Source organism: Chanodichthys erythropterus, chromosome 21, assembly GCF_024489055.1.
Source record: "Chanodichthys erythropterus isolate Z2021 chromosome 21, ASM2448905v1, whole genome shotgun sequence".
In the NCBI taxonomy this organism is placed as follows: Eukaryota; Metazoa; Chordata; class Actinopteri; order Cypriniformes; family Xenocyprididae; genus Chanodichthys; species Chanodichthys erythropterus.
The window spans coordinates 8394055-8407693 of NC_090241.1; the positions used below are offsets into that span (position 1 = coordinate 8394055).

The 13639-nt window shown below is 40.8% G+C and overlaps 1 protein-coding gene across 2 annotated transcripts in view; it reads left to right on the top strand.

Annotated features, from left to right (window-relative positions):
* The first annotated feature begins 804 nt into the window (after positions 1-804).
* The window catches only part of LOC137011073 (protocadherin-9), a 308168-nt gene continuing 295333 nt past the window's right edge, over positions 805-13639 (top strand). For both annotated transcript variants that reach the window (XM_067373649.1, XM_067373650.1), the window contains exons 1-2: positions 805-1382; positions 1876-5031. In XM_067373649.1, the coding sequence (XP_067229750.1) occupies positions 1996-5031 (3036 nt within the window). In that variant the 5' untranslated portion in view covers positions 805-1382; positions 1876-1995. The remainder of the gene's footprint in view (positions 1383-1875; positions 5032-13639) is intronic.

Below are 13639 nucleotides of genomic sequence, written 5' to 3' on the forward strand. Positions count from 1 at the left end.
ATAAACTTTATAAACAGAATTTTACGGACACAAAGCATTATGGGAGGATTTTGGTGGCTGTATTTTACAGTTCCAAACTGTTTGTCAATGTTAATATAGCTACTAACCTATTCGAGCCTATTTTAAAATCTGTTTAATACAAGTGTAAAATGTACTGATGGCAGTCAGGTGGTACAATAGAATGTCATATGGTGGTTTAACGTTCATCAATATTGAGAAATGTAGAAAACTTACTTAAAATAAAAATAAACCTAAAATAAACTGATGTTTCCGTGCTAACAATTCAACAAAAGTAATAAGTAGTGTAGCTAATATTCCTACCAGCTTAATAAATATATAACTTGACAGAAGCATAGCTTTAAGTAGCCTATGCTTTACATTTTGCATCTGTCTTATCAGACTTTATTTGTTCTGGAACGCGTTTAGTTCACTGCAAACAGTGATGCTGCAGTATTTAATACTCCAAATAACTGTCAATCACAAGAGACAAAACATTTTTAGTTGTGTATGGATTATTTGACTTCATAATGCTGTAAAATGGAACAGTATGGAAGTGAAATGGAACCGTAGATCGGAGCTCCTCATCCCGCAGCCCGCAGAGTCTTTCTGAGGCATTTCGCTCCGTCTCAACAGCGCGCTTGAGTGACGTTAATTCTAACCAATCACATTATTCCCCCTCCTCTTTCTGCGACGTTAATGAAGAGACGGACCAATCAGCAGCCGAGGGGGCGTTCCCCTGTGGGCATACTCAGAGTTGTTGAGAGAAATTCAGTCTGGGGAAGAGGAGAGAGCGAGGATAAGCATCCCAACACATCCCACCGTTTGGACTTTTTCCTCATTCAGGTGTGCGCGGCGAATCACGCACAAGACACCGGGACAGAAGCCGTGGATTTTCTTTCTGACTGAGGACTGAGAGGGAAATGATCTGATCGCATTTGAACTTGACTCTTTTTCTCTGATGGGATAGTTTATGTTGATATTTGAGCAGAACAGGTACATTTCATAAGGGCTCCTCCAGTAATGCGGAATGACCGTGCGGGACTGTTAACGCGCGCGTGGATCACCTGATTCATCTCCGACCACCGCATTCCGCGCGCCCCCGACCGTACGCTGATCTGCGGGGGAAAGTTCATAAAGATTGTCTGATTGATTGCTGTTTAAATCAACATTTCCCCCCCAAAACCAGCTGTGCTTTGAATTGGATTTTTCCCCCATGACTAAAATACTTAAGTCTTTACCGAACTAGTCCTTAAAGCAGTGATCAATACGGATATCTTCATATTAATCTGGAGGCTGATCATTTTTCTGACTGGTCGAACGGATTTGTCACTATGGTCTCGAATTTGGTAACCTCCGTATGAGCGCGCTCACAGTGAACCGAGGTAAGAAAACGCATGCATGCATGCATACACCCAAACGGGTTTGCACGCAGAATTGATGTACTGTCTTGTTTAAAACACACTGTCACTTCTCGTGCATATGCTATTTATTCTCAATGAAATAATAATTAGATTAACTCCCAAATGCATGATGCGTCACTTTGAAGGGGGTGATATCAGAGGCATTTCATGTGAGATTTCTTAAAAGGTGATGCTGAGTGCTTGACCAGCTGAATTATTTTATCTAAAGCCTCTGTGTATGTACAGGGAAATGATTACAGTGAAGACCAGGCTGTAGTGGCGGTTAGAATGAATTGAAGAATTATAACTAGAATGCAGTGCCATGTTTGTAAAGCCATACTATAAACCAAACTGTAAACATTCATCATTTGATTTTTAATTATAATGGTTTTGATGGACCATTTGTTGGTTCTATACCTTGAGTGTTGAATATTACGGAATTCATTGTAACGTATTATAATGTTGTGTGTTGTAGGGTCGTGTTTGGCTGCTCTTTATCTACGAATGTAAGGCTCTGTGAAACCTTGGCTCTGACAACACCATATGGAGACAACTGTTTGAATTAAAGCAGCGGGAACACGCGTGAACTGCTGTCATGGATTTAAGGGATTTTTTCTTGTTGGCAACATTAGTTGCTTGTTTCTGGTTAGATCCAACCATTGCCCAAGAGCTCATTTACCCTATTCGAGAAGAGCTACAGGAGAATGTTCTTATTGGAAACATACCAAAGGACTTGAACATCTCCCATATGTACTCTGCCACCACAGCTAGCAGTAGTTTGGTTTACCGACTTGTTTCGAAAGCAGGTGACACCCCGCTACTTAGAGTGATGAGCAATACAGGAGAAATTTTTACCACCTCCAACCGTATAGACAGGGAGAAACTCTGCCCTGGCCCCTCTTTTGAAGACAGCGAGTGCTCCTTTGAAATTGAGGTTGTCATTTTACCCAATGACTATTTCAGATTAATCAAAATTAAGATAATTGTCAAAGACACCAATGACAACGCCCCCATGTTCCCCTCTCCTGTGATCAACATTTCAATTCCAGAAAACACACTCATCAACAGCCGCTTTGCTATTCCTTCTGCCACTGATCCAGATACCGGACCCAACAGTGTACACAAATACGAGCTGTTGAACGGGCAGAGTGCCTTCGGTCTGGACATTGTGGAGACACCAGAGGGAGAGAAATGGCCTCAGCTTATCGTTCAACAGAATTTAGACAGAGAGCAGAAAGATACTTATGTGATGAAAGTAAAAGTGGAGGATGGGGGGAACCCACAGAAATCCAGCACTGCCATTCTACAGGTGACTGTCACTGATGTTAACGATAACCGGCCTGTCTTCAAAGAGAGCCAAATTGAGGTCCACATCCCTGAAAACTCTCCCGTTGGGACATCTGTAGTTCAGCTGCAAGCCACCGATGCAGATGTGGGGGCCAATGCAGAAATAAAATACATGTTTGGTACCCAGGTGTCTCCAGCGACACGGAGACTTTTTGCTCTGAACTCCACCACTGGGCTCATAACAGTTCAAAGGCCGCTTGACAGAGAGGAGACTGCCATTCACAAACTCACAGTACTAGCCAGCGATGGAAGCTCAAGTCCAGCGAGAGCCACCATAACTATCAATGTGACCGATGTTAACGACAACGCTCCAAACATTGACCTGCGATACATCATCAGTCCAATTAATGGTACTGTAATGCTCTCTGAAAAAGATCCAATAAACACCAAGATTGCCCTCATTACTGTATCTGACAAAGACACAGATGTCAACGGCAAAGTGATTTGCTTCATTGAAAAAGATGTTCCCTTTCACCTCAAAGCAGTTTATGATAACCAGTATTTGTTAGAAACATCTGCACTGCTCGATTATGAAGGAACCAAGGAGTACATCTTCAAGATTGTGGCCTCTGACTCTGGAAAACCTAGTTTGAACCAGACTGCCCTGGTTAGAGTACGGCTGGAAGATGAGAACGACAATCCGCCCATTTTTACCCAGCCTGTCATCGAGCTGGCAGTCATGGAGAACAACCAGCGTGACATGTTCCTGACGACCATCAGCGCCACTGATGAGGATAGCGGACGGAATGCGGAGATTGTCTACCAGCTTGGACCCAACGCATCATTCTTTGATCTTGACCGCAAAACAGGAGTGCTAACCGCATCCAGGGTGTTTGATAGGGAGGAACAAGAGCGGTTCCTCTTTACGGTCACCGCTAGAGACAATGGCACCAGGGCTCTGCAGAGTCAAGCTGCAGTCATTGTGACCATACTGGACGAGAATGACAATAGCCCTAAATTTACACACAACCACTTTCAGTTCTTTGTGTCAGAGAATCTGCCTAAATATAGTACAGTTGGAGTAATCACAGTCACAGATGCTGATGCAGGTGAGAATGCAGTGGTGAGACTCTCAATCCTCAACGATAACGAGAACTTCATCCTGGACCCAGATTCTGGAGTCATAAAGTCCAACGTTTCCTTTGACCGAGAGCAGCAAAGTTCCTACACCTTTGACGTCAGAGCCGTGGACAATGGAAGCCCTCCGTGTTCATCAGCTGCCAAAGTGACCATCAATGTCATTGATGTCAATGATAACACCCCCATCGTCATCTACCCCCCATCAAACACCTCTTTCAAACTAGTGCCACTCTCTGCGATTCCAGGATCGGTTGTGGCTGAGGTGTTTGCAGTAGATGGCGATACAGGTATGAATGCAGAACTCAAGTACACTATTGTTAGTTGCAACAAAGAAGGTCTTTTCAGAATCGACCCCGTAACGGGAAACATCACATTAGAGCAGAAACCCACTCCCGCAGACATCGGCCTCCACAGGCTAGTGGTCAACATCAGCGATCTCGGCTATCCAAAGTCTCTGCACACCCTTGTCCTTGTTTTCCTGTTCGTGAATGACACAGTTGGCAATTCCTCATACATACATGATCTCATCCGACGGAAAATGGAAACGCCGCTGGATAGAAACATTGGCGAGAGCAGTGAGACTTATCAGAATGTTGACAATCTGAAAACCATAATTGCCATTGTGACAGGCGCTATGGTAGTGATTGTGGTCATCTTCATAACAGTTCTGGTACGCTGCCGACATGCCTCGCAGTTCAAAGCTGCTCAGAGAAAGAAGCAGGGTGCCGAGTGGATGTCCCCAAACCAGGAGAGCAAGCAAAACAAGAAGAAGAAGCGCAAAAAGAGGAAGTCACCAAAGAGCTCCCTCTTGAACTTTGTCACCATCGAGGAGAACAAACCTGACGACCCTGCCCACGAACCCATAAATGGAACCATCAGTCTCCCGGCTGAGCTCGAGGAGCCCGGGATTGGACGCTTTGATTGGAATGCCACCCCTACCACCACCTTCAAACCCAGCAGCCCAGACTTGGCCCGGCACTACAAGTCCGCTTCACCCCAGTCGGCCTTCCACCTCAAAGCTGACACTCCGGTGTCTGTGAAAAAGCATCATGTCATACAGGAGCTGCCACTGGACAATACCTTTGTTGGGGGCTGTGACACGCTTTCCAAACGTTCCTCCACCAGCTCTGATCACTTCAGTGCCTCAGAATGCAGTTCACAAGGAGGCTTCAAGTCAAAGGGGGCACCTTTGCACACCAGACAGGTAAAAGAACACTTTTACTGGTCTATAAGTACTGCTTATAACTGCCCTGCTCAGTACTGAAGTGCCTGTGATAGCTAACTTGCTCTGAGTGATACATCTGTGATGCACTATGTAGAATGTAGATTTCAAAAAGCCCCCCGTAGATGTTCTCAAATGACCAAAAAAGACGTAAATATTGTATGTGTTTTATATGAAACTAGCTGATCCAGGCGAATACTATTGTCATCATCTTACAACATGCATTTCTGTGTTCTTTCTTTCTTTCTTTTTTAATTTACAAACCTCTACTTGAAACAAATCCTGGATAAGCAATTGGTTTAATGGGTGAGATTTGAAAAGAATCGAACTTATATGAATCTTAAAAGGCTAGATTGAGTTTAATTTCACTGCTTTGTCATGGTTCAAAGATGCAATGCTCTGAGAGTTTGTGAAAGAAACATTTTTTTCTCGCCTGTCTACTTCGATCACCATTTTCTCATTTCGACATCTAATCTCCTTTGTGGAAGAAATGCATTTGAGTCTAGGCATTATCAAAAAAATCATCACTTGTATGAATAACCACTGAATTTTTTCTGCATTTGTTAATTAGCATCCTCTATGATTCCGGTTTCTTAATTAATCGTGGACTCCAGTTAAGCTACTAATTTAAAAATGCGCACACACAACATTAAACATTATCTCCTGGTTCATTAAATCCAATGGTTTCAACATTCTACACCAATAAACTGTCACAGACCTTCAGTATAGAACAGTATTCTCTTTGGGTTGCTATGCATATTTCTCAAAAAAGTTCTACTGTATAAAGCGCTAAAAATCGCAAAAGCGAGTTTCTAAGCTCAGCATCTCATAGTATGAAACCCAGAAGATGAGGGAGAGAGTTGAGGGAGGGTGGGTAGGAAGGAGGGAGGGAAGGAGGGAGGGAGGGAGGGAGGGAGGGAGGGAGGGAGGGAGGGAGGGGAATATTACCTTTAGGTGGCACTGTTGTTCTGTATGGCACATTCTGGCTATGGGCCAACATGCAGTGTCTGTAATGCATAGGGAAGAAATGGGGGCAGTTACTTGTTCTCTCTCTCTCTCTCTCTCTCTCTCTCTCATTCACTCTCTCTCTCTCTCTCTATCTCTCGCTCACTTTTTGTCTCTCGCTGTCTCCTTGTCTTTCCCTTGCCCTTTTGTCTGTGTGTGTATGTGTGTGCGTGTATGGGAGCATCTCTCTCAGTAAACAGCTCATGTCTAATGATGGACTGAATACACAACAGATTGGTTATGGCTGTTAGAGATGTATAAGATAAGGTCTGACCGTTATAGAACAAACACATACATGCTTGTTTACTTAGCTATCTAAAAAAACCTTGTTTTTTTTAAGGCTAATTATGATGCTAATTATTACTACAGACTACCCCAAAACTTACCCATACACCTTTAAACCAAGCATTTTGTGTTTTTAAAATAATAATTAAAATATATATATGAATGTTAATCCATTCAAGGACAATATACGCTAATATCTAGGGACATGACAATTCTTCTGTGTTTGTAGAATTTTTGTTGAAAAAAAAAGAAAAAAGGATGCTATTCCTGGATGTTTTTGTTTGTTTGTTTTTTTCAAATTGAAGACATAAGTTAACATCTGGAGACAATTTTGTGTTTTTATTTATTTATTTATTTAACCCCTTTTTAAATTTATACATTAACTATTAACTATTTATAAATTTAGAATTATTTTTACTTTATTTATGGCTAGTTTAATTGAGGGCAGTGACAATTCTGTGTTTTTAAAGTAAAAAAAAAAATACTGGCTCACTAGGCTCACTTCTGGGGACAATGTTGTAATGTTATCCCCAAAGACCAACATGTTCATAAACTATATATATATATATATATATATATATATATATATATATATATATATATATATATATATATATATATATATATATATATATACTGTCTCTGCATGAGGACCAATCATATACTGTTGGTTGGTATTGATTTTATTTGTTAATTTTGACAAAGTTAACAAAAGGTTATAAATATTTACTACAGCCTGTCCCAAAACATTGTTTTTTGTTTTGTTTTGTTTTTTGTGTGAACCACTTTTCCTATTGAGGACATTCCCTGGAAGTCCCCAATGGAAAGATTTGTCAGATTCAGCTCACTTCAGGGGATAATTTTGTCCACAAAGTGTAGCTAAAGTAAACACACAACTCTGCATATTCCAGATTGAGTGTGTGGAGGATTTATAATTTCCTTCGGCGTGAAAGTTGTACAAACAAAAGCTTGTCTAATATTGTTATCTGGGCGGATGGGAGTCTGGGAGATGAGGGCGTCTGTGTTGGCTTGCTCTTGTGAGGGTGGTCCAGATCACAAACATGCTTCGTAGCAGGCCACACAGGATATGACCCTCCTATAGTTTACAGTGCAACTCAGTGCATCCCATTCCCCTTCCAAATAAGAGAATCAAACTGAATGAAGAATTTTAAGAGGTTTTTCAATGAGATTTTGGATATGCAAGGCAATTCATTGCATTTTCTTTCCTTCCCCCATCTTAGATTTGCATTGTAGGGAGCAAGAAAGGAGTACACCAATGTAGAACGACAGATTACATAATGAACTGCAATCCAGGCCAAGAGAGTGGCCTCTGCAGCTACTGGCCTATTGGGAAACCATGCTGTCGTGCTGTACATGCCTTTTACGAATGACTCAGTGACCCAAAACAATAGCCAGCACTGTAAGAGCATAGACAGATGCCTGTCAACGCTGTAGATGGATTGTACCATACTGTGAAATGCACTGTTCGCTCAGTCCAGAGGGGGCAGTTTTTGAACAGGGGTTGCCCTTTGTGTCTCTGTCTCAATCCTTTAAAGGCCATTGACTGCGTTTCCTTTCTAAAGCTCATAGATACTGGGGCAGCCTCCATGCAGAGCTAGTTAGCACAGCTAGAGGCACATCAGTGGCAAGCTTATTATGGCACCCAAAACCTCTGCTGACAGCCATAGGGCAATTAACACTTGGCCTTTCTGTTCACCGACTGAACTGAAGCAATGCAAACAACAATGAGCACATGCAAACTTGTCTGATAGTCAGGGGTGCAGAAAACCATTTTCGTTTTGCCTGGCCACAGTGCAATGAAAAAAAAAAAATGTAGGTGACCATGTAAAACTACTGCTCTAAAGAGATAGTTTACACCAAAATGAAAATTCTGTCATCTACTCACCCTCATGTCATTCTAAACCAGTATGCATGAATGAAAGTCAATGGGGTCTGATGTTTTTTGAAACCCAACATTCCCAACATCAAAATGCACAGAAGAAACATATTATTACATAATTTTCCTTTTGGGGTGAACTATCCCTTTAAGACCAAGCAGAAGCAATTCAGGTTTAAGACGTTAATGCATTTATCCAAAGCAACTTGCATTGCATTCAAAGCTTACATTTTGTCAGTTCTTGCATTCCCTTGGAATTAAACTCATGACCTTGATAGCAACATGCTCTACTCTTTGAGCTATAAGAACTAGTCAAGTCACATAATTAATATTCAAGTGCTACAACAATGCAATAATAGGTCTACTTTTCAGTCGTTTCTATAACACTGCTGATAATGATAAGTATTGTAGAGATATTTCCACTGTGTCCAGGAATCAATGCGTATCTTTTGTCTGTCAGTTTACTATGTTATTCGGCATGAAATTCAATCATATAACAGATACAAATTGCTCACCTTCCAAAGAACTCGTTGATGAACAGCGTTTATTGCTAAATAATCAGAGTAGGCCATTTATTTCTCATTTGTAGTTTTTTTATTGCATGGGGCAAACACACACGCACACATCACGGTTCAATAGCTTCTCAGGATGGAGGCGCATTAAAAAGTCTATTACGAAGTGCATGAAACATTTAGGTTATTGATTAAGAGTGCATGCATAGTGTGCGAGACTCCGCTCTGCAGGAAAACTCCTCAACAAGCCTGATTAATAAACTCAGTTGGAGAAATTAAACTGGGAAGTGACTGCTCATAGCAAACCAAAGTCATGCAAGTATTTATAAGAGTGTTTGTGCTTCATGCTAGAGAATTCTCTCTGCTCATACTCATATGTAGGGAGTGTAGAAGCATTTGCTCAGATTTCACATAAAAAAAAAACGTTTACCTCTTATACCTCGTATATTAGATTCAGGTGTCATATCTGATCTTTGTCCAGAAATATAGATTCTTAGAAAGCCTCATTTATATGTATCCAAGCTCTAAGAGCAGGCTAACAGCTCTACCGGTGAGTGCCAGCAATAATGACTTGAAATTATTCTGAAGTGATGTGGTTATTCTGTTTGGATTAGGAAGCAATCAGACCCGAGAGATTCACTGGGACTGTTTTTAGAGACCAGATGATTGTCTCGCATGCACTGTTTCCTCTGTTACTGAGCTGTCCTCTAATCTGGCAAAGCAGAGTGCAGTCAGGTTTTTCCCACTGTCACATAATAGAAGGAATCTGTACGCATCGCCTATCCTGGGAGTCTCAACGAGCTAAAACAAAACCAAAATGGAACAAAAGGGTCTGGTTGCTGACTTGAATTGCAACATTGAATCTTAAGAGATTACGCATGCATCGGGCTCACGCTTCGCCATATGTGTGCTAGACAAAGGTTACTAGCGAGGGCACAGAGCGAATAATGTGTGGAATGAAGCTGTGTGTGTGTGTGTGTGTGTTCAAGCTCTCTCGAGTGGCTTTATGCTTCAATGAATGGACATCCTAGTGCAAACAGTAGAGACTCGAGACGGTACGAGGGAAGACGGTAATAGACTCCGCATTGTGATGGTGAAGGGCCGGGAGGGAGTAGTTCTTTCTCCACAGGTTCATTTGCCACATTAATAAGGGATTAGCATGGACGGGGCTCCCAGGATCAGGGCCTGAAGTTTGAGAAGATTAATGGACTGTGACATTATTGCACCTGAGGGGGATGTCTGTTGCGATATCTGGCGCGTTGAGCTGATGGAGGGGCTCCATTGGGCCAGGGAAAGAGATTTAGCTAGGGTACAACACTCGCGGCTGCTCGCTGCCTCTCATTGTCTTGAATAAAGAGCCTCTGCAATTCATTATTGCATGTTGTTGGGCTCCTCTTTGACTGTTTTACAGGGAGACTAGATTAAATATTATGTAAATCGCGTTGGACTGATGCAGTGTTATGTTATTAAATGAACATTCTGTCATCTTTTACTCACCCTTGTGTCATTTCAAATTTGTTTGCCTTTGTGTAGAACAAAAAGAATAGATTTTGAAAAATGCTTTAAAGGGTCATCACTTACTCAACCTCCAGTTGTTCCAAACCTGTATGAATTTCTTTCTTCTGCTGAACACTGAAGATATTTTGAAGAATATGGGTAACCAAACAGTTGATGGACCCAACTGACCCAATTTTTTTCTCCATTCTATGGAAGTCAATGGCGTCCATCAATTGTTTAAAATATCTTCTTTTGTGTTCAGCAGAAGAAAGAAATTCATACAGCAACTTGAGGGTGAGTAAATGATTGAATGAAATTTTCCTTTTTGGGTGAACTATTCCTTTAATGCTTTTTAGTCTGCACATTGAAAGTAAGGTGGGGTCCGATGTTGTTTTGGACCACAGTGACTGTAATTACATAGGCAAAAATAGTTCTTGAAGAAAGTCATACAGGTTAGGAACAACATGAAGGTGAGTAAATGATGGCAGAATGTTCATCTTTGGGCGAACTATCCCTTTTAAGATCAGTTGTGGTTGAACGAAGGATGTAACGTTATGAATTTTCTAATTTTTTCACCTTCAATTCACCAGTTTTACACAATACATTGGCACCACAGAGTAATCTAACATTCAGAACCACAAGGTAGGGTTTGTCCCAAATGTACACACTGGAAACCAAAGAGTCTTGTCTTTGGAAAGGTTCCTTATTCTCCAAATGCATTTTGTAGATAAATCTCAATCAATTTAAGGGTCAGTCTCACTGTTTCAGCCCAAACGGCAGTGGCTTACAATTCAGAAATATACACGGCTGTCCGTTTCTCTTACGTAACTCATTCTGCCTGCAGCGCAGTTAGTCAAATCCCCAGTGGGAGCAAGCAGGCTTATCTTTCAGACCATTGATTGTGCACGTTCTGCACCCTCAATGCCGAGGTGAAACCTTCCCTGTTTTGTCCCTGTGAGGCTCAGCATCTTAGGTTCAAGTTGAACTTATTCGATCTAAAGTACTTTGCAGTTATAGCCCATGTTGGGGCCAAACTGTCAAACTGCTTTTGATAGGGTATGATGGAAGACAGGCGAGGCGATGCAAGAATGGAAAGTTGCCTCAGGATGCCCGTTGCAAAGCCTGTGTAAAACTTCTAAATATAGGAACAAACTGTATGTTTGAGGTAGGGTTGAAGGCACCCCACTTGGGTGCTGGCAGAACTTTTTAGCAAGCTCAAGACTTTTATACAATAACACAGATGTTATTGTGTGGTAGAACTTCAAGCAAGACCTTCCTTTCCTGCATGGACAGTACACTGAGATACTCACATACTTCTGCTATGCTAACAACCAATGGGGGAGTTTTTATTCATTTATTACCCAAACTAGCACAGACCATTGGCAAATTACCAGGATTTTGAAGATTTTCAAACATTTGTTGTTGACTCCCCCCCCCCCCCCCATCATTTTCATGATCACACAATTATTCACACGACTGTAAGTAAATGCGACTAAATTAACCTTCAGTGGTCTCAAAAATTCTTTGGACATTTAATCCACACTTAAAAAGGCATGAATTTCATTTACAAAATATCACAGTAAGTGGCACCTGCAATGACACAAATAATTACTGCAGAACCTTTTTCTTAGCCAATTCCTACTCATTTCTTGTAATGACTTTTAACCATTTCTTACTTTATGTATGGTCACTTCCCCTCAAGTTCACTCAGGTGTCCCAGCAGTGTTACCAGAGGTAAAACAGTAATGTTTCACAACCAGTAAGCATCCAAATACTCTTTGGAGTATTCATTACCACAAGCCAGAACTCAAACTCGGGTCGCAACCATGCTATGTGTCACAGCGCTGCCCACCAGGCTAAGGGCTCCTCAGGCATTTTAAGCAGGGTTTAAATGTCCAAATATGTTTCAGGGCCTTGAACATTCCAAGTATGTTTCTGTCTGGATGTTTTAGAATGATTTTGTTTTATTTTTGAAGTCAAAAGGAGAGAGAGAGAGAGATGAAGAAACCAAAAGATGAATGCTCCAATGTGTTTAGTTGTGTTGTTTCCTCTGGCAGCTCATTTGCTGAAGTCACAAGCAAAAGTCAGCATCATTCATCATAATTTCATTTCATAAAGCAAACTGATTGATAAGAGATGGCTCCCGGATTCGCTGTATGATCTTTGAGAGGCTAGATGAAATCCTTCTGATTTTTATTTCCATATTTTTGTCCTTCATTCTCATTCACATATTAACTTTGATTGATTATTGGTAGAATGTAGAATATAAACCAATAATTAAACCCTATCACGATAACATCAGAAGTCTCTCTGCTTATTTCATCCTATGGTACCTACATGCTGCAATTTTGAATGACACCAGAAAGATGCATTTGGGTGACAACCTACATGATATGAAATGGCTAAAGTAGATACGGTGGAAGAAAATGTTTCTTGACTCGTTTGTGATGTTTTGGACACTTTTTCATTTTTGTCCACATGTTTTCACACTGTTTCAAATGCTCACCTGAGGAACAGTAGGGGTTCATCTAATGTGCACCAATTCATCTCAACATTTTCGGGACAGAAGACACACACCCCACATGAACACCACTGTACACTCTTAAAAATAAAGGTTCCAGTTAGAAACACCGTTTAACTCCTTTACAGATAACCATCCACTTTAAAGAAGCCCTGAAACTCTGATCAGAAGAACCTGATGAACCTAATGTAACATCAGAAGAACCTAATGTAATCAGAAGAACCTAATGTAACATCAAGAAGTTTTCTAATCTCCAAAGAGCAATACAACTAATTGGAATCTCCTAGAAAAAAGCAATGATAAGAAGAAGTGTTGAAGAACCTTTATTTCTGAGAGTACTGTGCCCATCCTTAGGTGCTGTTTCTCTGAAACGATGACGTCATTATGACACAATGAGCTCTGTAGGGCCTTTCCAAAGGTTGAAGGAGTCATCCTGTCAGATTACAGCACCCCTTTCTCTTCAGATTAATAGCTTTGATTACCATAATCTGTAGTGAACTTCTCCTGTTCCACCCCTCCACTGCACCCACCGTAATTTATAATGTACATAAAAGATGTTTTATGTAAATTGACCTCCTGGTAATCTTGCTTAATGTGCTGTGTTATTCTATAATGGACTGTTATGATTTTCTTTCTGCATATTTTTTTCTTTGGCTTGTTATAATGTACTTCCCCACTGCAATCTGTATGCAGCTCAAGTAATCCTTGATGACTATTAATATCATTATTTTGTTTTTGCTTTCTGCTGAGCATTGTTTGAACAGTGAAAGTTTATCTTTTTAATTTCATAATAAATGTTGAAAAGCGATTTTTTTCTTTTCTGGTTTTTAGTCCACTGCTTTTGACACTGTGAAACTTTACATTTTTAGCTTT